At 55.4% G+C, this 24195-nt stretch overlaps 10 protein-coding genes across 10 annotated transcripts; 6 read left to right on the plus strand and 4 right to left on the minus strand.

Annotated features, from left to right (window-relative positions):
- The first annotated feature begins 183 nt into the window (after nt 1-183).
- On the plus strand, nt 184-7528 carry BO66DRAFT_473438 (ketoacyl-synt-domain-containing protein). The gene has a single exon (XM_025653046.1). It carries the CDS (start codon nt 409-411, stop codon nt 7378-7380), a length of 6972 nt encoding a protein of 2323 aa, XP_025501199.1. The 5' UTR covers nt 184-408; the 3' UTR covers nt 7381-7528.
- Nucleotides 7529-7592: 64 nt separating this feature from the next.
- On the minus strand, nt 7593-8900 carry BO66DRAFT_441096 (uncharacterized protein; the record flags this gene model as incomplete). Its single annotated transcript, XM_025651312.1, has 1 exon — nt 7593-8900. The coding sequence occupies one exon, from the start codon at nt 8898-8900 to the stop codon at nt 7593-7595; it is 1308 nt and encodes a 435-aa protein (XP_025501200.1).
- A 423-nt stretch (nt 8901-9323) lies between these two features.
- Nucleotides 9324-9788, plus strand: BO66DRAFT_441097 (uncharacterized protein; the record flags this gene model as incomplete). Its single annotated transcript, XM_025651313.1, has 1 exon — nt 9324-9788. One exon carries the CDS (start codon nt 9324-9326, stop codon nt 9786-9788), a length of 465 nt encoding a protein of 154 aa, XP_025501201.1.
- A 1159-nt stretch (nt 9789-10947) lies between these two features.
- On the plus strand, nt 10948-11512 carry BO66DRAFT_403834 (uncharacterized protein; the record flags this gene model as incomplete). The annotated part of the gene is made up of 2 exons (XM_025648892.1): nt 10948-11031; nt 11075-11512. 2 exons carry the CDS (start codon nt 10948-10950, stop codon nt 11510-11512), a joined length of 522 nt encoding a protein of 173 aa, XP_025501202.1.
- A 21-nt stretch (nt 11513-11533) lies between these two features.
- BO66DRAFT_393823 (ankyrin repeat domain-containing protein) lies at nt 11534-12223 on the plus strand. The gene has a single exon (XM_025647844.1). It carries the CDS (start codon nt 11690-11692, stop codon nt 12140-12142), a length of 453 nt encoding a protein of 150 aa, XP_025501203.1. The 5' UTR covers nt 11534-11689; the 3' UTR covers nt 12143-12223.
- Nucleotides 12224-13588: 1365 nt separating this feature from the next.
- BO66DRAFT_393825 (uncharacterized protein) lies at nt 13589-14098 on the plus strand (the record flags this gene model as incomplete). The annotated part of the gene is made up of 1 exon (XM_025647845.1): nt 13589-14098. The coding sequence occupies one exon, from the start codon at nt 13589-13591 to the stop codon at nt 14096-14098; it is 510 nt and encodes a 169-aa protein (XP_025501204.1).
- Nucleotides 14099-14334: 236 nt separating this feature from the next.
- BO66DRAFT_156250 (F-box protein) lies at nt 14335-15933 on the plus strand. Its single transcript, XM_025642182.1, has one exon. The coding sequence runs from the start codon at nt 14570-14572 to the stop codon at nt 15656-15658; it is 1089 nt and encodes a 362-aa protein (XP_025501205.1). The 5' UTR covers nt 14335-14569; the 3' UTR covers nt 15659-15933.
- A 157-nt stretch (nt 15934-16090) lies between these two features.
- Nucleotides 16091-16908, minus strand: BO66DRAFT_430601 (DUF1772 domain-containing protein; the record flags this gene model as incomplete). The annotated part of the gene is made up of 2 exons (XM_025650536.1): nt 16713-16908; nt 16091-16599 (listed from the first exon to the last, which is right to left on the minus strand). Exons 1-2 carry the CDS (start codon nt 16780-16782, stop codon nt 16091-16093), a joined length of 579 nt encoding a protein of 192 aa, XP_025501206.1. The 5' UTR covers nt 16783-16908.
- A 283-nt stretch (nt 16909-17191) lies between these two features.
- On the minus strand, nt 17192-18872 carry BO66DRAFT_430602 (S-adenosyl-L-methionine-dependent methyltransferase; the record flags this gene model as incomplete). Its single annotated transcript, XM_025650537.1, has 5 exons — nt 17192-17644; nt 17697-18103; nt 18187-18296; nt 18364-18487; nt 18536-18872. 5 exons carry the CDS (start codon nt 18870-18872, stop codon nt 17612-17614), a joined length of 1011 nt encoding a protein of 336 aa, XP_025501207.1. The 3' UTR covers nt 17192-17611.
- Nucleotides 18873-19427: 555 nt separating this feature from the next.
- BO66DRAFT_430603 (putative inositol polyphosphate phosphatase) lies at nt 19428-24188 on the minus strand. Its single transcript, XM_025650538.1, has 6 exons — nt 23727-24188; nt 21205-23665; nt 20944-21153; nt 20619-20878; nt 19904-20571; nt 19428-19847 (listed from the first exon to the last, which is right to left on the minus strand). Exons 1-6 carry the CDS (start codon nt 23772-23774, stop codon nt 19772-19774), a joined length of 3723 nt encoding a protein of 1240 aa, XP_025501208.1. The 5' UTR covers nt 23775-24188; the 3' UTR covers nt 19428-19771.
- Nucleotides 24189-24195: the final 7 nt, after the last annotated feature.

Raw genomic sequence — 24195 nt, forward strand, 5'->3', positions numbered from 1 at the left:
AGAAGGAGTTGATACCATGTTCTATCGCATGGTATCGGGTGGTTTAGGATGGCACGGCAAGTGCAGTGTTCTGAGTATGAGAGAGAGGCTTCTACCGGCAAGCAGTATATAAGGTGCGAAACCTTTCACCAATCTTAAACTGGAGTCATAAACCGTCTCATAACAACTTGCTCGCATAATAGGGCGACACAGGTCTTTTTTTGAATCATCATACACTTTCACAGTCCGTGTTTGCGCATTAGACTAGACGCGCTTTTTCTTTTATCTTGCTAGACCACGCGTGCCTCATTTGCTCTTCAAGCCTGCCATATACCCTTTGTTCGAACTATCCGTCTCAAGCTCTCGACGACTCTTCTATCCCTTACGACCCTATTAATCCGAAGACGCGTCGAACCTGAGAGAGAAACCATGGCGTCTTCTACTTCCACTTTGAACAATGATATTGCCGTCGTCGGCTACTCTCTGAAGGTGGCAGGAGCAGACGACGCAGAGGAATTCTGGAACCTGCTCTGTACTGCTGAATCACAACACCGAGAGGTGCCCCTCGACAAGATTCCCTTCGAATCCTACTGGCGCAAAATTGACCCTAATCGTCGGTGGTACGGCAACTTCCTCAACGACTCCAGCGCCTTTGACCACAAATTCTTCAAAAAGAGCCCCAGGGAGGTGGCATCACAAGACCCCCAGCAACGCCTGATGATGGAGGTTGCGTACCAGGCAGTGCAGCAATCGGGGTACTTTAGCTTACATGATACTGATCAGCACGTGGGATGCTATTTGGGGGTCTGCAACTCCGACTACGAGACGAATGTCGCCTGCCATGAGCCGAACGCCTTTACGACAACGGGAAATCTTCGCAGCTTTATCGCTGGTAAGATCAGTCATTATTTCGGCTGGACTGGTCCATCGATGACGCTTGACTCTGGGTGTTCCACTGCCGCAGTTTCGGTGCATATGGCTTGTCAGGCCATCTTGGCAGGTGAATGTACGGCTGCCCTCGCTGGCGGCGTGAACGTTATGACCAATGGACTATGGTTTCAAAATCTAGCTGGTGCCTCTTTTCTCAGTCCGACGGGCGCATGTAAGCCCTTTGACGCGAGCGCGGACGGCTACTGTCGCGGTGAGGCCGCAGCTGTGGTGTTTCTGAAGAAAATGTCGCAGGCGGTCCACGATGGAGACGTGATTCTGGGATGTATTTCTGGAACGGCGGTATATCAGAACCTGAACTGCACCCCCATCTTTGTGCCCAACTCCCCATCTCTCTCGAGCCTGTTCGTACACGTCACGCAGAAAGCTGGGCTGGACCCGCAGCAGATCTCCTTGGTCGAGGCACATGGCACCGGTACCGCTGTCGGAGATCCCGCGGAGTATAGCAGTATCCTGGAGGTGTTTGGTGGATTGAAGCATCGACAAACTCCCATGACTATTGGCTCCGTCAAGGGGCTGGTCGGACACACAGAGAGCGCTTCCGGAGCGGTCGCATTGATCAAGGTCCTATTAATGATTCAGGAGCAGAAAATCCCGCCCCAGGCTAGCTTTCAATCTCTTAGTCCTCACCTCAAGGCGTCGAGTTCTGATATGCTTGAGATAGCAACTTTCATGAAAGACTGGAATGTTGAGCACCGTGCTGCCTTGATCAACAATTACGGCGCTTCGGGCTCGAACGCCTCCCTGGTCGTCACTCAGCCTCGGCAGCATGACGGGGCTGGGCTGTCAGCAATTCACGCGGAAGGACTGAAACATCCTTTCTGGCTAAGTGCCCTCGACGAGCGGAGCCTGCTTGAGTATGTCACCAAGCTGAGATGTCTGATTCGGTCCAAAGCAGTCTCAGCAAGAAACATTACCCTGGCAAATCTGTCCTTCAATGCCAACCGCCAATCTAACCACAATCTTCCTACCAATGCTATATTCAGCGCAAACTCAATCTCCGATTTAGAAGATAGCCTGACAGCTTGCATAGAAGGAACCAAAAGGGACTTTTCCATCAATATCACTAAAACGAACCCCTCAAGACCGGTGATCCTCTGCTTTGGTGGTCAAGTCTCAAGATTCATTGGATTAGACCGAAATATCTTCGATGGGGTACGTGTTCTGCGTGATCACCTTAACCATTGCGACGCCACTCTTCAAGATTTGGGCTATGGCGGTCTGTACCCTGAGATCTTCCAGATCTCACCTGTGGAGGATCCGGTAAAACTTCAAACAATGCTGTTCGCCCTGCAATATTCTGTGGCGCGAACATGGATAGATTGTGGTGTGAAAGTTGCGGCCGTTGTGGGTCACAGCTTTGGTGAACTGGTAGCGTTGTGCGTTTCCGGCGCCTTGAAATTCGAGGATGCTCTTCGTGCCATTGCGACGCGAGCTGAACTTTTGCAAAAGCTATGGGGCCAGGAGCGCGGGGCGATGATGGCTATTGAAGGCGATCTGAACTTGGTTGAAAAGTTGCTGGCTGCTGCGCATCAGCTCACCCCAGCCGAGAATGCCGCCACAATTGCTTGCTATAATGGGCCTCAGAGCTTCACTTTGGCAGGATCAAGCAAGGCCATTGATGCCCTCTCGGAAACCGTCTCCAAAAACCAGGACTTTTCCTCAATGCGCACACGGAGACTGAGTGTCACTCACGCTTTCCATTCTACGCTTGTTGAGCAACCGCTTTTGCAGGAACTGAGAAAGCTCGGGCAAAGCATCTCCTTCTCGCAAGCCTCGATTCCGATGGAAAGGGCAACTGAGACGGCTAATGAGCCTCTTACATCCAGCTTCTTTGCACAGCATATGCGAAACCCGGTCTATTTTGACCATGCAATTCAGCGACTGGCGAAGAAATACCCTTTTGCCATATTCCTGGAGGCGGGCTCTAACTCGACCATCACCGGAATGGCACGTCGGGCCCTTGGGGTGCCGGCTGAGTCTCACTTTCAAGCTGTGAATGTTACCAATGGGGCTCAAGGCCTGAACAACCTCACTGATATGACCACCTGCCTTTGGAAAGAGGGCCTAAATGTTACCTACTGGCCGCATCACAGATCACAGACCTATGAGTATGGTCCCATACTAATGCCGGTCTATCAATTTGAGCGAAGCAAACACTGGCTGGACGTGAAGATACCGCAAGAGAAGATGTCCGACATAACTGAGAAAATTCCAGATGAGCCTATTCCCGAGTGTCTTTACACATTTGTTGGATACCAGGACCCCAAGCAGCGTTTGGCTCGGTTTCGGATCAACACCGCAACTCAGATGTTCCGGAACCATCTCAAGGGTCACACAATCGCACAGACAGCCCCCATCTGTCCTATGACGCTGGAAGTCGATATGGCTATTGAGGCCCTGGGGAGCTTGCAGCCGGCTCTCCGAGACCCGAAGCATATTCCTCGAGCTCACAACATTCAAAGCAAATCCCCGTTATGCGACGACCCTTCGAGAGCAGTGTGGCTTGACTTGAAAGAAAGCGAGGGAAATGCCCGTGGTACCGCCTGGGAATTTTGCCTGGCAAGCTCGGGCGGGTCAGGCTCCGCAAATACTGTGCACGTCTCAGGAGAGATCACATTTGGCTTGACTGAAAGCCCCGAGGCCCTTGCCGAGTTCTCTCGATATGGGCGCCTCGTTGGTAACCATAAGCGCTGTCTACAAATTCTCAATTCATCCGACGCAGACGACATCATCCAAGGACGGAATATCTACCGGGCGTTCTCTGAAGTTGTGGATTATGGTGTTGAGTATCAAGGCCTCCAGAAGCTGGTCGGCAAGGGCAACGAATCTGCTAGCCGTGTGCTCAGGAAGCATGCCGGAGAGCGCTGGCTCGATATGCATCTTTCGGATTGCTTCGCCCAGGTGGGTGGAATCTGGGTAAATTGCATGACAGACTTGCATTCTAGCGAGATGTATATCGCAAATGGACTGGAACACTGGCTTAGATCTCCTAAGATGGGATCCAGGTATGGCCAGGTCGAAGCATGGGATGTCATCGCCCGCCATCATCACCTTGAGGACGAGAAGGCGTATATGACTGATGTCTTCGTCTTCGACTCGGCAACGGGTGAGCTGGCAGAGATTATGCTTGGTATCAAGTATACCAGGGTCTTGAAACAAGCAATGAGTCGGATGTTGACTAGATTGACTCCTCGTTTGGTGAGCAAAGCCTCCACTTCGTTAGAATTGGCTCTCCCGGTTACTTCCGGCATCGACACCGTCAGTGCAGCAATCTCGGCGAAGATCAGTCCGGCACCTAAGCCTCAAATGCTGGTCGACCCCCCTTCCTCAGATATAGATGTATCAAGAGGCGTCAAGGCGGTACTGGCAGAACTGTCTGGCCTTGACGCTGCTGACATCAAAGACAGCACCCAGCTCTGCGACATCGGCATCGACTCACTCATGAGCATGGAGATGAGTCAGGATTTAGAACAAAAGTTTCACTGTTCGATTCCAATGTATGACCTGGCGGATCTCACAACTGTGCGTAGCCTGGTTGACTACATCCGTGGCACTGTCACAGCCATTTCGTCTGAGGATGATCACTCATCGTCGGCGGGGTCGGTCTGTGACGTGTTTTCCGACTCTGCAACTACTGTATCCAGCGACCTGGATGTCTCGATAGCCGGTGGATTTGGCGCGTTTCTTGCCGAGTTTCTGGGTGTAGCTGAGCACGAAATCAGGAATGATGCTCCACTCGGAGAACTTGGGGTCGATTCGCTTCTCTCCATGGAGCTGTCCGCTGACCTGGAGTGTAAATTTGGCCTACACTTTCCCCATGGACAGATTCTACAGGAGCTTACGGTCACAGACATTGAGCGCAGGATGAACAAGTCACTTCCCACGACTCCGGGGTTTTCTACCCCTAGCTCGCTCGCAAGCCCCACTCCAGCTCCAGAGACCGCAAAGTCCTATTTTCCGGATCGAGACCTCCAGTTGCCGTCCGAAGCTGTCATAGACGCCTTCACTGAAGTCAAAGATCTTACGGACGAATACATTGCTGAGTTCAATGGTCTAAATTACATGCGGACTATCAATCCTGCACTGGTGCAGATGTGTGTTGCTTTGATAGTTGAGGCTTTCGAACAGCTTGGGTGCTCTTTGCGCGCTGCCGTGTCTGGTCAAGTCTTGCCACGAATCGAATACCTACCCAAGCATGAACGTCTGGTTGAGTATATCTACCAGGTTCTGCAGAACGATGGTAAATTGGTCAAAGTGGAAGGCAACACTGTTATTCGAACTCACGCACCCGCTCCTGTCGAGCCCAGTGAGAGTATTCTGAACAGACTGATTCAGGATTATCCTGATCATACCAAGGCCCACCAGCTAGCCTATTTCACAGGCAGGAGAATGGCCGATGTGCTCAGCGGAAAGGCGGATGGTCTTCGGTTGATCTTTGGCAACGAAGAAGGTCGCCAATTAGTGTCTAGTCTGTACGGGGACTTTTTATTTAACAAATTGCACTACAAGATGATGGATGATTTTCTTCGGCGGCTGATCGGAAGACTTCCTTCCAGTGAAGGACCCTTGAAAATCATGGAGATGGGTGCTGGAACGGGAGGCACCACCAAGCAGCTTGTGCCGGCTTTGGCCCGTCTGAATATTCCGGTTGAATATACCTTTACCGACATCTCGCCATTGTTTCTTGCCAGCGCCCGCAAGGAATTCAAGCAGTATTCGTTCATGAAGTTTCGGGTTCATGATATTGAGAAAGCTCCCGCCGATGATCTGCTAAGCAGTCAACATATCGTCATCGCGAGCAACGCGGTTCATGCTACTCGCAGTTTGACGGAGTCGACCAAGAACATTCGGAAGGCCCTGCGGCCCGATGGCTTTCTTATGATGCTGGAGATGACGCAACCTCTTGTTTGGATCGATATGATCTTTGGTTTGTTGGAGGGATGGTGGCTGTTTGATGACGGTCGGCGCCACGCGGTAGCCGATCCTGTGCGATGGGAGACTGCCCTCCACGCTGCGGGATATGGCCAGGTAGACTGGACGAATGGAAAATGCCCCGAGGTCGGGATCGAGCGCATCGTGGTCGCAATGGCTTCCCAAGGGCCAAGGTATGAACATCGCCACTGTTCCTTGCCGCAACCTCCAAGCCCACCTGCTGACGCCGACTTGGTGACTCGACAGGCAGTAGTGGATGGTTACATTCGGCAACATACTCAGGGCTTCAGCGCTAAAATCCCCGAGGCATCAAGGAAGAAACCTTCCTCTGGGGCCGTGATACTTGTGACTGGGGCCACCGGGGGTCTAGGCTGTCAGCTGGTTAGCCATCTCGCGCATCAATACAACGTTGCTACTGTGATTTGCCTTAATCGTCCCGCCCGCAACAACAAGACACCATCAGAGCGCCAGCATGAAGCCCTATCCACGCGGGGGATCACAATGGGCGCCCAGGCGCTTTCAAAACTTCGGATCCTCGAGACTGATACATCCAAGCCCTTCCTCGGTCTATCTCAAGCGGAGTATGCTCAGCTCGCTTTGAAAACCACGCACATCATCCACAATGCTTGGCCCATGAGCGGCAAACGGCCTGTTGAGGGCTTCGAGCCGCAGTTTCAGGTCATGCGCAACCTTCTTGACTTCGCTAGTTATGCCTACAGTGGCTCCAAGATCCACTTTCAGTTGATCTCCTCAATTGCCACGGTCGGCCATTATCCTATCCACACCGGCAACCCTAACGTACCTGAGTCGCGACTACCTCTACAATCCGTTCTGACCAATGGGTACGGCCTCGCCAAGTTCATCTGCGAGCGCATGCTGGACGAAACCCTTCACCGCCACCCGGACATGTTCCAGCCCATGGCCGTCCGTTTAGGGCAAGTAGCAGGGTCACGAGTCAGTGGATACTGGAATCCGCAGGAGCATCTGCCTTTTCTTCTTAAATCCTCACAGACGCTCGGGTGTCTCCCGGACTTGAGGGGAACTGTTTCGTGGACGCCTGTTGAGGACGTGGCGGCCACTTTGGGGGATCTACTCCTTTCGGGCGAAGGAGTGGAGATGGCAAACAGATATCCGGTCTATCACATTGAGAATCCTATCGGACAACCATGGGAGGATATGATCCCCTTGCTGGCTGAAGGTCTGCGGTTCAACCCGGCACCAGCCCGCCTGAAGGAGGGGCAAGACTCGAGCGCACAGAATGGAACCATCACTACCGTGCCCTTCGAGGAATGGATCCGTCGAGTCCGAACATTCGCTGGACCAAGTGACGAGAACCCTGCCTCTTTGATGGTTGACTTTCTGGAGGAGCACTTTCGTCGCATGTCGTGCGGGGGACTGAGGTTAGAGACAGTGCGGTGCCGTGAGCATTCAGCCACGCTAGCGGGGGTAGGGCCTGTCGATGTTGAGGTGGTGAGAAGGTATCTTCAAAGCTGGAAGAAGATGGGATTCTTGAGGTAATTTCTGTCTTCTTTGTTAAGGGTTAAACCTGTCAAACTGCATTTGCTTTGATTGTCTGCTTGTTAGCGCGTGTGAGGGAGTACGGTCTCGTCGCAAAGGAGTTTTTTTTTCAATATAGAACAATAATCATTCGTTCATTAGTTCTACGAAGCGAAAATGGAACTCACGAAACCATCTCCCCTACGTTCAACCCACCGTAATGCTACGATAATCTACGATTCTGGCTCGCTGGGGTCATACACTTCGATTTCATCATCATACCCCCTATTATTGGGGTCCTGGGATTCCTCGGAGTCAGAATCGGACTCCTCATCATCCTCGGCAACCAGGCCCTCAATTATGTACCCGTCTTCATCGAGACGAAACAGGCCAGGGCGCCGATCGACCCACGGCAAATCGGGATCGTACAGCTCCATCCCACTCATGAGGGCGGTGTACGTCGCGTGCAGCGACTCCGGCAAGCCGCTGGGCAGGACGGGGAACGGGGACTGGGGCATCATGGGGGTGCCCTTCATCTGCTGGTACATCAGCTGGGCGCGGTTGATGCGGCGCCGGGTGAACAGCCAGTCGTACTCGCGGTCCGTCTTGCAGTCGGGGGCCAGGATCTCGTCCTGCAGCAGGCGGCGCATCTCCGGCCGGAAGGCGCGGGTGCGCAGGCAGGCGGGCCGGGCGCGTCGGGCCAGATCGCAGAGCAGGTCGAAGGTCAGCTCCCAGGAGGTGCCGCGGGTGTCGTCCTCCCGGCTGCGGTCGCGCCAGTGCAGCAGCAGCATCCCCTCGAGGTACTGCGCCGGCTTCATCACGCGCACCATCCGCGGCAATCCGCTGCTCGCCCCCCTCCCGTCTTGGGTACAGGTGTTTGGGCCATCCACCTCCGCCCCCACCATGGTATAACACTCCCACTCCCCATCCTCGCGCGGATCACACCGGAAGCGCGGACACGGCATGTGCCAGAAATACTGCTCGTGCGCGAACAGCCGCACCATGACCACGTGGCCCGGGTGCTCCACGCTGTCCGGGGAGTCGGGCTCCGGGCCCCGACTCCAGAGCCGATGGTCGCGAGCGCGCACGTAGGCGCCCCGCGCGACGAAGAAGACGTGCGCCGGCGCCCACCATGCGTCCTCGAGGCGGTCGTCCCGGTCCGCCGGCCAGTAGCGGCTCGGCCCTGAGGGCCACTGGTGCATGCACGCGAGGGTGTCGGTCACGCTGCGTGGCGTGTCGTCTAGTCCCGCGGCTTGCAGGACCGCGATCGCCCCGCCCATTTGGTGGCCTGCGATGTCGAGGTCGATGCACGGGTCCATGAAGAGGTCGTCCGTCCAGTTGAGCGTGCGGAAGAGCGCCCGGTTTAGGAGCGCTACGGGGATGTCGTTGTGTTCGAGGTGGGCGGTTAGGCGGTGGAGCCAGGGGAGGGTGATCGGGTCTCCTGGGGTGTAGGTGAAGGGGGGGAGGGCAGGGGGGTTGCGGTGGGGGTGGGGGTGGGTTCGGCTGCGGTTGGGGTGCGCGAGGAGCTTTAGGGGGGGCATGCTTGCGGTGTTTCGGCGTTAGGGTTTGGGGTGGGGTGGGGTGTCCAGTGGGTTGGTCTGGGGTTGGGTCATTGTTTGCCAGCTGGTGGTGGTGGTTTTATAGCATCGCGGTGGGAGGTAGTTAGGGCTGGAGGGTTTCGACTACGAGATCGAATCCTTTGTATGGGGTTATCTTTGTGGGGGTGGGTTGATTGTGGTGAGCTGGGGGTTTCCGGTTGACTTTGGTTGACGGTCTTTGTTGCGTTTGGGGGAATTCGGCTGAGATTTGGTATATAAATCGCCTCGATGGTTGGCATTCGAGGGCCGGGGTCAACATCACCGGTTGATACGTGCAGTACATTCCAGCTGGAGAGATCGGACTTGTCCATCACAAACAGATCCCAATCAAACAGCTGAACCACAGCTGAACCCCCGGAAACTCCCATGGACCACCACGATTCAACCTTCCATGGCCTCCCCCGCCCCGCCCCCGGCGACACCGACCTCGGCGCGGTCGACATCCACGACATCGACAAGGTCCTCCTCCTGCGCGTGCTCTACAACAACGCCCGTCTGACCACCCCCAGCTCCCGGCCCTTCGACATCCACCTCGCCCGCCTGGTCATGGCCACCCCCATCCTCACCACCGACCTCCCCGACGTCCGCTCCTGGCTGTCCATCTCGACCTTCTGTGGCCGTGTCCTCGGCGTCGCCTTCACCCGGACCACCGCCCAGGGCTGGATCTACGATCAGCTGAATGGGGCGGGCACGTTCGAACGCTCGGTGCGCCGCGCGAGGCAGTTGACGGGTGAGTCGGCTAGGGGGCTCGGGGGTGCGGTGCCAGATGGGGAGGGGGAGAGGGAGTTGGCGAGGACGCCGCCGCCGCCGTATAGTGAGAGGGAGAACTGAGATGGTTGGGTTTGGTGAGATACTTTCAATGGAAATTGCTCCTGATGGAGTTTTTGAATCTTTGATACAGCTGTTGGAGTTGTAGTGTTTTTACTTTTTTTTTTCTTTTTTTTATGCTCGTATGTTCTTTGGTTTATCGGTGTTATTTGCTTGCTTGCTTAGGGTTCTAGTAAGAGATGGAGTCCAGTTGCTCTGTTGGGCGAGGGGGATTGATTTGAATCTTGGAATATTAATTCTAGTTGATCACTGAGGATTTGTCCCTCACTCACAGGCTGTCTATATTCTCTTTCCCAGGATGATTGTCATGCAGGGTATAGGATTGCTGAGTGGGGGATTTTATTTAGACTCGGTATGCAGTAGGTTTCATCGGGGACTAAATTAAGCGGAGATCAACTTGATTTGACTCAATTGAACATTGTTCAGACTGTTGAGTCGATGTGCTGTATTCCTTGACTTTTCTAGCTGTTCCTGAACTGCTAGGTGGTTTATTCTGTTAAGAAATTTATTGTCAAGAATATTGGGACTTGATATACCTGGTATAACTTGGACGATTCTACCACGGTAGCCCTCGGGTCCCACCGACTATCGATATTGAACCCTGGATGGCGTTCGTTCCCCACTACGGGGTACGATCCTGATTGACTGCACTGTCTTGGTCCAGGGCCAAGCTTTGTGAAGTTTGGTTAGAAGATGAGAGACGGAGTCACTCTATATAACTTCTATCCCAATCGTTGCGTTGAGCATTTCATGATTCAAGATCCATACTTACTACGGGCTGACACTGGCGGGGCAAGATCCGCATAACTGAATGATCCAATCATTCTCCTCTTGTCACGTGGAATGTCTCCCCTTTGATGCAGTGGAAGATGGATCAATCATGATCCACTAACTTACAGTAGTACATACATATGCAGTACCATCATGGAAACAGATCATCCCTACAGGGTACAGCAGTGCCTAGTACCAGTGGCTCCCATACATAATTAGTTCCATTGGCCAGCTCCCCTCCTCTGAGTCAGTTTGGTCACGGGATTCAGTCGCTCTTGCCAACTGCCACTGCCACTGCCACTCCCACTCCCAATATCTTCTCATTCCACTCTCAATCTTAATCAATGCCCAATCGCGCTCAACCTCGGCTCAACCTCTGCTCAACCTCACCATGACAGAGTCCGGCGATGAGGCATCCGACTATGTTGTCGCCACCCCCCCAGGTCCTCATCTCCGTGCCAATTCCTCCATCAAGGTACAGCAAATCACTAACCGACAACAGGCACCTCCCACACAAGCCGGGACCAGTGGAAGGCGTAGTCCAGAAGATCAAAACATGGCTGGCCCCAACCGACACAACATCCCCCGCCAGTGAATACCGCAAACATCTCAACTCCCACGTGTCTAGCACCGGGGATTGGATCCTCAACACCCAGCAGTATCATCGCTGGAGTGAGACCGATGCGATCGGCGACCTCTGGATCCGAGGCATCCCGGGAAGCGGAAAGTCGGTGGTCGCCGCCACCATGGTTCGGAGGCTACAGCAACGGGGAGACGCCCCGGTTCTGTTCTTCTTCTTTCGCGAGAGCACCGAGGATAATCAAACTCCCCACTCCCTCTTGAAAGACTTCTGCCACGGTCTGATCGACCACTCGCCTCTGTTGCAGTCCACGCTCGAGACCTTGAGGCAGGAGACCCCTGATGGGGAGACGGCTTTGTTCAACAAGCTGTGGTAGTGCCTTTCCTCGGCTTTGGCGGCCATGCCGCTCGCTCAAAGACTGCATCGGAGTTTCAACGGTTGGTCCTGGAGTGGGTCACACAGTCAGCCCGGCCATTGCGTCTGCTCGAAATTGCCACGATGATCGACTTTTTAACCCGATCGCGGGGGTCTTGGAGCAAACCGAAACGCCGAAATGGCCGTAAGGACCGCTTGTGGCCCCCTTTTAGAACTCTGCGAGGACGGTGTCGTTCAGATTATCCATAATTCCTTGACCGGGGCAGATCTCGAGGCCAAGTCTAACCGAGGGCGTACAGCTCTGCATTATGCGGCAGAAGCAGGGCAATCCGCCGCTCTCGGACTTCTGATCGATGCTTACCGGAGCCAGTCGTTGCCAATAGATGGTCAAACTGTTCGTGGTCGAACAGCCTTACATGAAGCTGCCAAATCGGATAGGTATGAGTCCGTCAAGCTTCTAGTTGATGCTGGTTCACGTCCGGATATCTGCGATTGGCGAGGTAGAACTCCGCTGCATACCGCGGCTGAATTCGAAGCCATTTGTCGCTCGCAAAAGAACGAGAGCAACGATGATTGGACGGTTCGGCTGAATTCGAAGCAATCTATCGCTGGCAAAAGAGCGAGAGCATGAGGTTGTCGGAAGGCATGACCAAGGCCCATCAGGAATTGGGATACATTATCAAGGATGAGGATGGTAACTATTCGATCAGGGAGGTTGTGCAGGTCTTGCTGGCCGCCGGAGCCGACCCAGCGCACCTTGATGCGGATGATGAAACGACATCAGACCTTGCATTGAGTCGGGGCCTGTCGGACATGGTGGAAGAGCTGGCTCCATCAATGTCTTGGATATATGATTCCGCTGATGGTTATCCCGAACTATCTCCCCTAGACCCCATCGGGGGAGCTATACCCTATGGAGGTGGATATTCTATGGCGAAGATACCGGAGAAGCTTGACGTACCATCAAGTAATAGTACACTTCTGGAACGATTTGTTGCTACCGGGAGTGTGAAACTCGTCAAGGAGCTGATGCTTTCCACAAATGTGGTCATTGACGAAGATGACAGAACGAATGCTCTTCATCTTTGTGCACGGTGGGGTCTCCTGTCAATGATGAGGACGCTGCTGCCATATGTCAAGGGTCTCCACGGCCTCCTACCCTCACTTCTCGATTCAGCTGCTGAGCGCTCGTTCTGTAACATCGAAATGATTAGGCTGCTGGCGCAAAGCGCTGCTCGGGGTCAATCTGACGAGCAAGACGGTCACTCTATGGGGCCCAAATTCCAGATTGATTGTTCCCGTGCGATGCGCAAACTTGCTGCCGGCAGGTCTTGGTGGCATCCCCAGGCGCTGAGCATACTGCTGGAGGCAGGCGCCGACACCGGGCTTTCACGCCGCTCTCCGCGCTAATCGGGACCCATCGGTCATTCAAAGACTACTAGACCACGGGGTGGACCCATCCCTTGGAGTCCCACCGGCAATAGCTTGCGCGATCCAAGCAGGGAGTGTCTCTGCGGTAAAGCTGCTTCTGAAGGCGGGTGTCGACCCCAATGTCGTGTATACATCGAAGGATGAACACCAGGGGGAGCGAACTGAAACCCCGCTCATAGAAGCATCGGGGAAGAGGGAAGAACTCATGGCTGTTCTGCTTGCTCATGGCGCGGATCCGCATCAGGCCCTAGAGAAAGGGACATCTGCACTGCACGAGATCTGTACCCGGCACGGTCTCGTGACACCCATCATTGCCGCAGGCCACGACCTCGAAAGAAGAGATGCCCAGGGTCAGACGCCGCTATTGCGAGCCTGCGGACTGCGCGGGGAAAGCAAGAATGCAGGCCTCGATGAGGATGATCGTGAACACACCGCACTCGCGCTCATCCGGGCTGGGGCGAACATCCACGTCGCCGACAATTCCGGCTCCACGGCCCTGCACTATGCCGTGCTGAACAATTTGCGCGAGGTCGTCGAGGAGCTTCTTGCCAGAGGAGCCTCGACGGTCGCGCATAACACACACGGACTAAGCCCGCTGCATGTAGCACTCGCCGAGTCCATCGATGGCTCAGTGGACGAGGATTCCATGCCTTCTCTGCGGTTCAAATGGAACCTGGAACGCCTCGTGGCGGTGGGAGCAAACGCAACGGAGCCCTTCCCGGACGGCAGAACCGCCCCGCACTTTATGGCCCCGGTCCTGATACAATGCACCGCTAAGGACATAGAAGAACGCGCCATCTCCACGGGTTCTGATGAAAAGGACGAAGACCTGTACCCGGCGTGTTTGGCGCTGTATCAGCTGTTTCTTGACAAGGGCTGCAGTCGCGAAGCCCGCGACAATCAAGGCAACACGCCCATCTTTGCCTACGTCAACCAGCTGCGAGTGTACCATACGGATGAGTATGCGACGTCTCCGCCGGAGGAGTCTGACTTGCGGCGTATGTTCGCGGAGCATGATATCCATGCGGTGAACGACAACGGGGTTACCTTACTGCATGTAGTTGCGCGCGGCAAAGATGACCCGATTGATGTGCCGTACGACGACGAGGGGAAATTTTTCGCGTTGCTGGTGGAGCTGGGGCCGGATCCAACTTGAGAGAACAAGGACGGGGTGACGGCGGGGGATGTGGCCGCTGCTTGTGATAAATGGTCCATTTTGGAGTCGAAGAGGAATGAGTGATTCGCTTGCTCGTTCCTTCTCGGAAGGAGATTTGCTTTGCATTCTTCGATTCACCCTCGATAAGTGCTTGCTCGAGGGCCGGCGTCCATGCAAAGAGACTAAATTTGTACTCCAACATCACGAGCACAGAACCTAACGAGTAAAAGTCACACAACTCCCGCTGCGAGCCCCGTGCAGATTCTCGAAGACCAGGAGGACCACGGCTGCTTCAGCCACTGCGTCGGACCCAGAGGAGGACGAAGTGGATGGCATCGGCCAATGGTCCCGGAACCCCCGTCGCATGATCTCACTACAACATCATGACAACAGTCATCACGATAAAACCACGAGCTGCCCCCTGCCGACATGTAACTGCTTCTAATAACCGAAACTAATCAGATCAAAACTATGGCCTCCGGATTAGCGTACCGTTTTGAGCGGCCGGGGAAGAATCTTCTTCACCACCACTCATCTATGTCACGCGCTCGTCTTAGGGAACTCATAAGGCTCTATCGAACCCAATGTCCGAAGCAACAACCGCGTTGCCAGCCACCTTGTTGGCAGCCGCCGTCCTCCCGGCCGCTATGGCCCTCACTACCGCTGGAGATAGTGTACATGATCTTCCTCCACCTTGATATGATTACCCTAGGTAACCTACGGCTAGTCAACACCCTGATGCACCGGCAGGTCGACTCTCTCTACGAATACCGCATGCTCCGAACGCATGCAGCGGAGACCCTCATGAACCTTGATATTGCCCGATGCACCCATAATTTCCCTCTCCACCAACTGTATCGCGAATTCTGCCACCCGCGGTGCCGAACCGGCCCTGACTTTGGCCCTCTTCTCTATATCCCCACTCTCTCGCGGGTGTGTTTGCAGTGCGTTCTGAGACATAGTCAATACCGCGTCGCCACCCTCCATGATGTGTCTGTCTGTTACGGTTTGCCGGAAGACCGGTGGGATCTCCCGGTCTTCTCTTGTGTTGATCTTCTCGAAGGCCAATACAGTTCCGACCGGCTGATTGACGTGACGCAAGCTGGACTCCTGTTTCGACAGCACTGGCTGCGCCGGTTCGGCAGTAGTAGTCGCGAGTTCGGATCCGCACTCCAGGAATGGACATATTGGCTGCGGTCGACCGTGGCGTTTCCGTGCTGGGACCCGCACGCCCGCGTCGCCGAGCCGGGGGTGTATTGCTACGGGTGCACCAAGTACTGGGAGACATCCCGCGACAAGATCAAGCGCCGCCTGAGAAAACGGGTGAAGTACTCCTATGCCTGGGACACGACGTCCCCGGGGAGCAAGGGGGTGGATCGCGCGTTCCGGGTCCCGGATCTCCCACGGCACTTTTCGACGTGTCCGCACGTGGTGCGGAGGCTTAGGAGGGGGGAGGATCACACCGCGTTGAGGTTTGGTGAGTCGGTTGGGAGGATCTTTCGGGTGGACGCTGGTGGGGAGAGGGGTGCTGGACGGGCTGCGCGGGTGGGTAAGAAGTAGGGTTGGTTGGAGTTCGGGTGTTTGATGGTTTTTGCTGATGTTGGATTTGTAGCTGATTTGCCCATTTGCTGATTTGCCGATTTGCCGATTTGCTGATTGTTGCTGATTATTGCTGATTGTTGCTGTCTACCTTGCTGATTTTGCTGTCTACCTTCTACCTTGCAACGGTATTAGATGCGGGCAGCTGCTTGTGGGAACCTTGAAAGATACTGCTCTGATGTTTTTCTTTTTACTGCGAGGGATTGCCTAATGTAGAAGTAGAAGAAGAGTTGAAGCTTTTGTCTTTTCATTCTCTCAATCCAGAATTGAGCATCTTGCCCGAAATCCATGAATCAAAATTAAGCACTATCCCCAACACCAATACCAACCCCAACCCCAACCCCAACCCCAACACCATCTACACCATCAAGTAACTAGTATCGTACAGTACAGTCAAATCACAGCGGCGGCAAACCCGCACAACCCGCCAACAAGCGGCAACAGACTCCGCACCGCATTCAGCACCGCCCACCGCTTCAGCAACCCGCTGGTCTTTTCCGCCCCCCCCTCCCCCTCCCCCTCCACCACCCGCAGAATCTGCCAATCCGTCCCCCGCATCACCACCGCCGAGTACGGCACCACCCCCACCGTCAACACCGCCGCAGCCGCATACCACCGCCCCGGACTGGCATAGCGACTACTACTGCTGCTACTGAGGAACTGCAGCAGCTGCGGCGGCTCGACGGCCCGCGCCACCGTCCAAGCGAGATAAATGAACGCGGCTGCCGTGCCCGCGGCGACCGGCGCGGTTTGGGCTGTGCTGGCGGTGGAGATTCGTTCCCAGATCTTCAGGGTTTTAGGTGAGGAGGCCCCGGGGGTCTGGTGGGTTGAGTCCGGGTCCGGGGTCGGGTCGCGCGCTAGCAGGGCGGGGATGGTGATTAGGCTTTGGGAGGCGATGGTGCCTTTGTTGGATTCGTTAGTCCTTTAGGATGGGTTGGGTTGGTTTATCGGGTTTGGGGCTGGGGTTTGGGGGTATGGAAGGGCGGGGGTGGGATTGGGATGGGAATAAACGCACCGGATAGCCAGGCGGCGCCGGTGAAGCCGATGGCTTGGGCGGTGCGGTAGGCGAGGGGGTTGGTGGTCATTTTTGTTCGTGTGGGTGGTTAGAGGTGAGAGGGGAGGGGCTGTGGTTGGGAATTTGGTGTGGGATGTGGGATGGGGGATGAGGGATTTTTGGGGGTGGTTGGGTGGATGGGTGGACTGGGTTTGTGTAGGAGGAGTGATGGATTGGGGTTGCGCGTGGCTACGTCAGAAGCTACAACTATTTTATACGAGTACGGAGAGGTATGTTCGTAGGGCTGATGTAAAAGTCATAGGGCTGATGCGGGGGTGCAGTGGGGAGGCCCGCTTTCCCGGGACGATGACGGCATGACTTGACTTCCGGGGTTTGCTCTTGTCGGAGACGGGAGTATACGGAAAGCACTGTGAAACAACTGCTGATATACTCCAAGCATTCATAGCCCCGGTGCTTCCCAGTCCCTCAGTGGAGCCGATGCAAGAGCTATCCGCAGGCCTTAGGCAAGATACCATGAAGTCGGAATAGTTTCTAGCTGGACCTTGACTTGCATTCCCTCCCGGCGTTCAGATACTCAGTATTTGAGCATATGCAGTATTAATCACCAGTCAACATGACCGACTCCTCGTCCTTGTTTCAGTCGATCCACCCAAGACTATACTTCTTTCACCCTGGACACCCTCATCACCATCCGCCCATGCTCAAGCACCCGACACTCCCCCACGCTCAAGACCGGCACCCGCGCAAACAGCGCCATCCACTGCTCCAGCGTCCGGAACGCCGTCCCCCGGCACGCGATCAGATGCAACGCCAGACAACTCCCCTGCGGCGAGCCGAACCGCCCATCGCCGGGGTCGAAGAAGTCGTCGACCAGCAGGGTGGAGCGGGCGTCCATGGCCTCAGCCAGATGCGCCAGGATCTTCTGGCTCTCCCTGTACCAACCCAGTACCTTAGCGCAATCCCATATTCCAAGAAGAAGATTACCAGGAAACTCCACCGATCAGGATGATCCATCAGAATATGGCTGAGCAGATACACCCCCGCCCCACGGACGGGCTGCTCACCGAAGAAATCATGCTTGGTCCAGCTCACCCGCTCACGGAGTCGGGGGTCGGGAGCGATGCCGGACGCGCTGCTCGGGGCTTCGTCCGCGTAGTCCTGCACGATGAAGCGCATGCGCGGGTATCTCTGCGCCAGACGCAGGGAGTGATGGCCGCGGCCGCCGCCGACGTCGACGACCAGCGGATCTTCCGGGCAGAGGGCGCGGAGGTCGATGATCTCTTCGAGGGGCGTGGGCGCGTTCAGGCGGAAGTAGCCCTCCATTGCGGTGTCGAAGCGCTGGCCGCGCCGCGGGTCGGCTTGGTGGTAGTAGTCGTAGCAGGGGGTGTTTGCTGGGTTTTATGGCAGGGTTGGTTATTTCTGAAGGCAGTCGCTGATGAAGGCTTGTAAGGTGTGGAGAGTTGGCGAGGCTTACCGTCAAAGGCCAGCTCGAAGGCGCTTCGGTGGCGCTCGTCTGGGATGTGGTAGTTGTTCTGCGCGGCATACCGCGATAACCACGAGGCGCAGCGCAGACCATCGTCCACCCTGTTCCATTCTGGTACATTAGAAACTCCCGGGCTAGTATACCACGAACATCGACGAGGAAACTGACAGGTAATGAATCCAGCCTCGGATGTAAGGATCATGCAGAAGCTCGGTGCGCGGGTTGCGCTGAAAATGGCCGGGGACAGGCTCGTCCAGGAGACGGCTGGCGGCGCATTGTCTCAGCGCGCAGCCTGGAGATCCTGTTAGCGGGGAATGGTCAAGGACCGGCGTCAACTCACGAAACAGCGCAGGGGTGGCGTCGTCGCCAACGCCCCTGAGAAGGGTCGGAGCAGGCACCGGCTCGGCCGTCTCGCACAGCCGCGTGATGATGTCCGTCTCCAGCAGGATCGCCAGCGCGGCGGCCGTGTGCGATGACGCCGCGGTCTGCGACAGCCACACCTCCGGGGCCGTGGTGGACACGGCCAGTTCCTCGCACGCAGCGCTCAGGGCTGCCCGCGCGGTGGTGGTATCCCCGCCCTCCTTCGCGGTGACTGCGTGTCGCTGGGCTAGCGCCATGATGCGGTTTGCGCTGGACACGATGTTGTCGGCTTGGTGTTGCTGTGCTTGGCTGGCCATGGGGGTGGTTATTGTTGTTGTTGGCGGTTGCTGAAGCTGTTGTAGTTGTTGGCTGGTGCTGGGAGCTGTTGCTGGGAGCTGCCTCCAGGAGCAGGTGCTGTGAGCTATTGTCGGAAGACTAAGATGCTAAGTCCTGGGGGTTTCTCCGACTCTGATATCCTCCGGAGTCTGATCGTCAATTACACTGTGGCTGAATTAGCTTTCTTTACCCATGGTATATCTTCCATGATTCAGGCCTGTCCTCAACCTAGTCCGATCTCCTGAGATGCTGCGAGCCCAGTTGCTCAGTTGAAGGTCGGAGGCTTGATGAACTGACTGTAAATGAAGTAATGTATTGCAGCAGCGATGATATCAGACTCAATGAGAGTATACAGAATTCTCGCAGCTGAGTATCTTGGACTAAGCTCCTCTCACATGAGCTATCAACTTAGGAACTCAAGACTGAAGCGCTCAGGCTCTGAGATTGACCTTCTAGTCAACGATGCAGTCGACAATAGAATAGACAAGTTAAATACTCCATAGCCCATCTTTGTCTATGTGTGGACCAACTCCTCTGCCCTCACAAAAGAAGAAAAAGATCAACAATAAGTAAATAGTGATAGTATATACACCCCATCCACCGTTCTCTGTGTCTCTCCTTGGCTAACACCCAACCATCCCTGACACTCCCAATATTAATTAAGTATCCCTTCCACATCGACCATACCATAGCTCCATCTAAGAGACCCCCTCTTTCTCCTATCATGATAAATACATGTCTATCGTGAATCATTAGTCATATACACACTTCGGCGGTGTAACGCTATGCCTTGTTGTAGTGCTGCGCTGGGTCGCGGAGGGCAGGATCTGAAGTTAAACCTCCCCGATGAACTCAGATAACACCCCAAAGGAACCTAGGTCTAATTCCCGTTACCCATGATCAGAGACCGAGCTTGTTGTGGTTCGGTGCCCAGGACGGTGATGAGATATTCGATACTGTTGAAGCATGCGTTAGTCATGACACCACAAAATACGGGACGGACAAATCCTACCTGGCCTCGGACGCCAGTCGACGTTTCTCGCGGGAGAACTCCTGCTGGCAGGCTTCCCAGACGGCCTCCCGCTCAGCCGGCAACACGGTCTTGATGCGGAATTTGAAAGCGGCGCTGACGGGCCGATGGTCGGACGCCCGCACCTCGTGACGACGGTACTCGAGCTGTCGAACCCGGCCGAGGCCGCGGTACAGAACCCGGTCGCACCAGGCTGGGGCACGCTTCTTGTCACTCGAGTCGTACTCGTCTGTGCCGACGTCGTACTTGTACGTCGGGGCGAAGGTAATGGGGGACTCGTTGAAGGACCGGAGGCGGAAGCCAGGGTTCTTGCGCCGCGAAGCCAGCAGCTGGTCGCGCTCGAGCAGCTTCGTGAGGTTGTTGCTGCGGACCGCGTCGATGATCACATTACGTGGAATAGCGTCAATGCGGTAGTTCAGATCACCATTAAGAATGCAGATCTCATGGTCCATGATCATCGATCCGTCACCACCACTCACGTAGCGGTTTGCGCGTGCAGCGAGGCTAGGCTCGGCGGGAAGCGACTCTGCCTCGAGGATCGCCGCTATGTCGTTGTTACGGTGGGCTGTCTGCGTCTGGCCGGCTGCCAAATGGCAATTCACCAAGCAGATGGAGCTGTCGTCCAGCGTAAATCGGAAAAGAAGAGCACCCTACATCGTTAGTCATACTCCTAGATGCAGGTCCAGAAATGGCTTACCTTGTTGCCATGCAACCCTCCCATACCCCGCTTGATCTCAGACGCACTGATATCCGTGATTCTCTGCCGCTCCTTGTGTTTTACGAACACACACGTGAAGAGTCCGATCATGTTCGCACTATGCAACAGCACATACGATTCCTCCAGTGGCATGCAATCGTTGATGCACCGTGTCAGATGTTCCATCCACACCCGATACTGTCGACTCATGTGTTCCTTGTCCCCGCTGTCTTTCTTCTTGCTGCCCAGAAGAAGGCTCTCTGTAATTTAATCAGTACTGCCAAGACAACATGTTGAAATCTAATCGAGGATGAAATGCACATACTAGCTGTGATCTTCTTGTTCTCCAGATCCACTAGCTCCTGGAAACCAAAGACGATAATCTCCGGGGGATTCTCAGGGTGAATGGCATCTTGGATGAACGATGACGTCCGCACACTGCCAGGTGTCGAAGCACCAGCATTCCAGGTGATAACTGCAGCATGGATCTCACGAAAGTTGCAAAACTCGACGTCTCTGGTTTGCATCCGGGTTTCTATACTCGGGTCAATGAAGGCCGTTAACAACCCCCCGAATCGCAACTTACCTAACCAATCATCCTCCAACATACCATCCCACAAACGAATGCAATTATCGTCACCCAGTGAAGTCACCTGGAGGCGGTTCATCGTCCACACACTGCTCGAATCCAACAAGAACCCGCTCACGGGGCTGTCGTGAGCACGCCAGTCCTTCTTAACTGTCCAGGGATTCGTGCTCGTATCGTAGACATAGATCATGCCAGTTTTGTACGCTGCCCACAGGTAGTCCCCTACTATCCCCAAGCAGTTGATCTTATAGACACTGACGTTCACGACGGCGAGACACGCGTAGTCTTTAGCAGAATAGACTGTCACCTTGCCATCCGAATGACCCAGATAGACAAGGCCGCCGTCTCGAGTAGTATATGCGCCAGACGTGACATCGCCAGTATGATGCGCGCCCAGCGGCCGGCTGAGTACTTTGAACGAAATATCATCCCGCGCATTGGGCCGGTACACATGTACCTCCTTACCCGCAGCCAGCCAGAGCTTATCGCCCACCACCATGGAGAAAGTATGTCCGCGGGCAACCCGATCGTAAGGGTTGTGGTAGCTGTATTGAAGGTTGGGAGTGCCGTTCTCATCCGGTGGCCAAACCAATAGCCGGCCCTCATCATCAAGAGTCCACATCTCTTTCTTGTGACGAAGAATCTTGACGACTTCTTTTCTTGAAGGGTACGAGCGCGATGCTACGATAGACCCGGTTGCAATGTCCACCTCATGTAACTCACCGGAATTTGTACCCAGCCATACGCGCTGGCCTTCATCTTCCAATCCAACACCGGGCTTGAAGGCCAGCGACAAGCTTTTGACCGTTTCCCCATGACTGAGACTCATGAGTTGCTCGCCCGTTGTGAGATCCCACACTCGTGTGATATACCCGGTGGTGCACACGTGCTTTCCACACACATCCATGAGTCGTGTGTCATACCGTGTGTTGATTTCCATTGGGCCGGACTTGAGAAGTGGCGGGCGTCTGTTGGCAGTCGAAGCGTCCGGATAGTCATTACGCGCAACGGGAACGCTGTCCAGGTTCTGTTCATCCTCACTATGGACACGCACTGACTGCCGCTCCACCACAGGCCGGTCTGCACCAGGGCGCTCCACCACTGGTCTTTCCGGGACAGCCGGAGGTGGCCCCGGTCTGTTCTCTCGAGCGATCGACGGATGACGTTGGACCGTTGTTGGAGTGGGGAGTTCGTCCCGACGCAATTGCCGCGATTCCCGGTTAGGCGTCGGAGGCGGCATGGAGAATGCCGGGCTGTCCAAGTACCGCGATTCCCGTTGTGGCGTCGGCGGTGGGATTGAATGCACCGAACTTTCTCGTTGAATGGACAATCGTGAGGGTGACGGACCACCTCTTCGCGCAATCGACGGCTGCCGTGGAGGCAGTCCCGGACGTTCTGAGAGACCGTCATGCATCGGTATCCGGTTCGCAGAAAGTGGCACGGCTGACAGAGGTTCTGCTGGAAGCGACGGTCTTGGAGGAATCTGCACTGACAATGGTCTAGTCTCGCGCGGAGGTTCCGGAACCGAGTGCCGTTGTGTGAATGAAGGCTCGCGGAACAGAGAAGGCTGGGGTGTAGAGGTTCGTTCTTCAAAGCGATAACGCGGGGGTTCTGCTGGCGGCTGCGAGGGTGACCGGCGAGAGGGGGAGCGCGCAAGCTGTATGCCGCTCGAAGTAGGCGGATTCCGCTTCGGGGAGTCTTTCTCAGGGCTACTTGGTGGGGTGCTGAATGGCGAGATGCGATCGTCCACGGGCGCACGCTCAGGCTGCGGAGTCGTGAGTGAGCCACCGCCACCATCGTGATGGGACAATGCAGCCGGTTTGACGGGAATCTTGGGCTTGTCCACCCGGTTCACCGGAGGTGGCAGGGATGCGCTCTTCCCATGGTGGTCCTGCGGGCTGTCGCGGCCACTGGTCATGGAGCCCGTAGGCCCCGGAGAGAGGCTCCCTACCTTTGGTTCTGTAGGAAAGCGCGACGTGACCGGGGTTGTCGGACGGCCTCCCTGCGGGATTGTAGGCAACGACTCCCTGGACGCGTTGAGAGGACTGCGGGGGAGCTGTACATGATCTTCATGCTCACCCAGCGATCCGAATCCCCGTGGAGGAGATCGGGGAGAGTCAACTGTCAGGGTTGGAGGGAGCTGCGGCGACGAACGCAGGCTCAGAGACATCGGCCTATCCTGCCGCCGCCCAGGGGAGACCCCGGGGGTGCGTCCGGGTCGCGGGGGGATGCCATTGCCGTGCAAAGACCCGTGACTTCTGTTCAACTCGGGTGTGGAATCCCATGGCGTATGTGACCGAGACAGATCGAGGGAGGCTCGCGAAGACGAGCGGACATCGTCGCCCGGTTCAAGTGTCCTTAGGAAGGAAGGGGTGTCGCGTGTACCATTCGTTGCGGCGGACGGAGCTCGGCGATGCGACAAGTTCTCGAAATGCGAAAGCAGAGAGGATACGGGTCTCTATTGAGATTTGTAGAGTTTAGCTTGGGTCCCCGCGGGAAACTCTGTATCTGGGACATACAATGTGGGCATTATCCGTGCCGTCCTTCTTCTGACCGTTTCCCTCCATGACAACCGATCCGACACAAAATCTGGGGGAGAGTATAGTTCATAGGCAGCCAATCGCGGTAGGCGATATAATGCTATCTGGAGGTAACCAGGTGAGGGCGCAGTAGAATTCGAAGACCGGTAATGGATAGGATAATAGAGGTGGCAGGGGAGGGCGATTGACTCTGTGACGATTGTGGCGGAGCTCCAGGCGGAAGGCAGTGGAGGAAGTGCGGAGGAACAGCAGGGGGGGGGAAGAGGAGGGGGGATTTGAGGAAGGATGAGAACAAAACCCAGACGTGTGGTTGTGACTCGCCACAGACAATTCGACGGAAAAGAGTATATGGAAGAGTGTGTATCTCGGAGGAAATTAAACTGATGGTGAAGGAATGGAGGGGAGGAGAGAAGCAGAGGAAGGAGGGAGAGTTCGAGAGAGTGGGGGG

This window comes from Aspergillus aculeatinus (genome assembly GCF_003184765.1).
Source record: "Aspergillus aculeatinus CBS 121060 unplaced genomic scaffold BO66scaffold_42, whole genome shotgun sequence".
NCBI lineage: Eukaryota > Fungi > Ascomycota > Eurotiomycetes > Eurotiales > Aspergillaceae > Aspergillus > Aspergillus aculeatinus.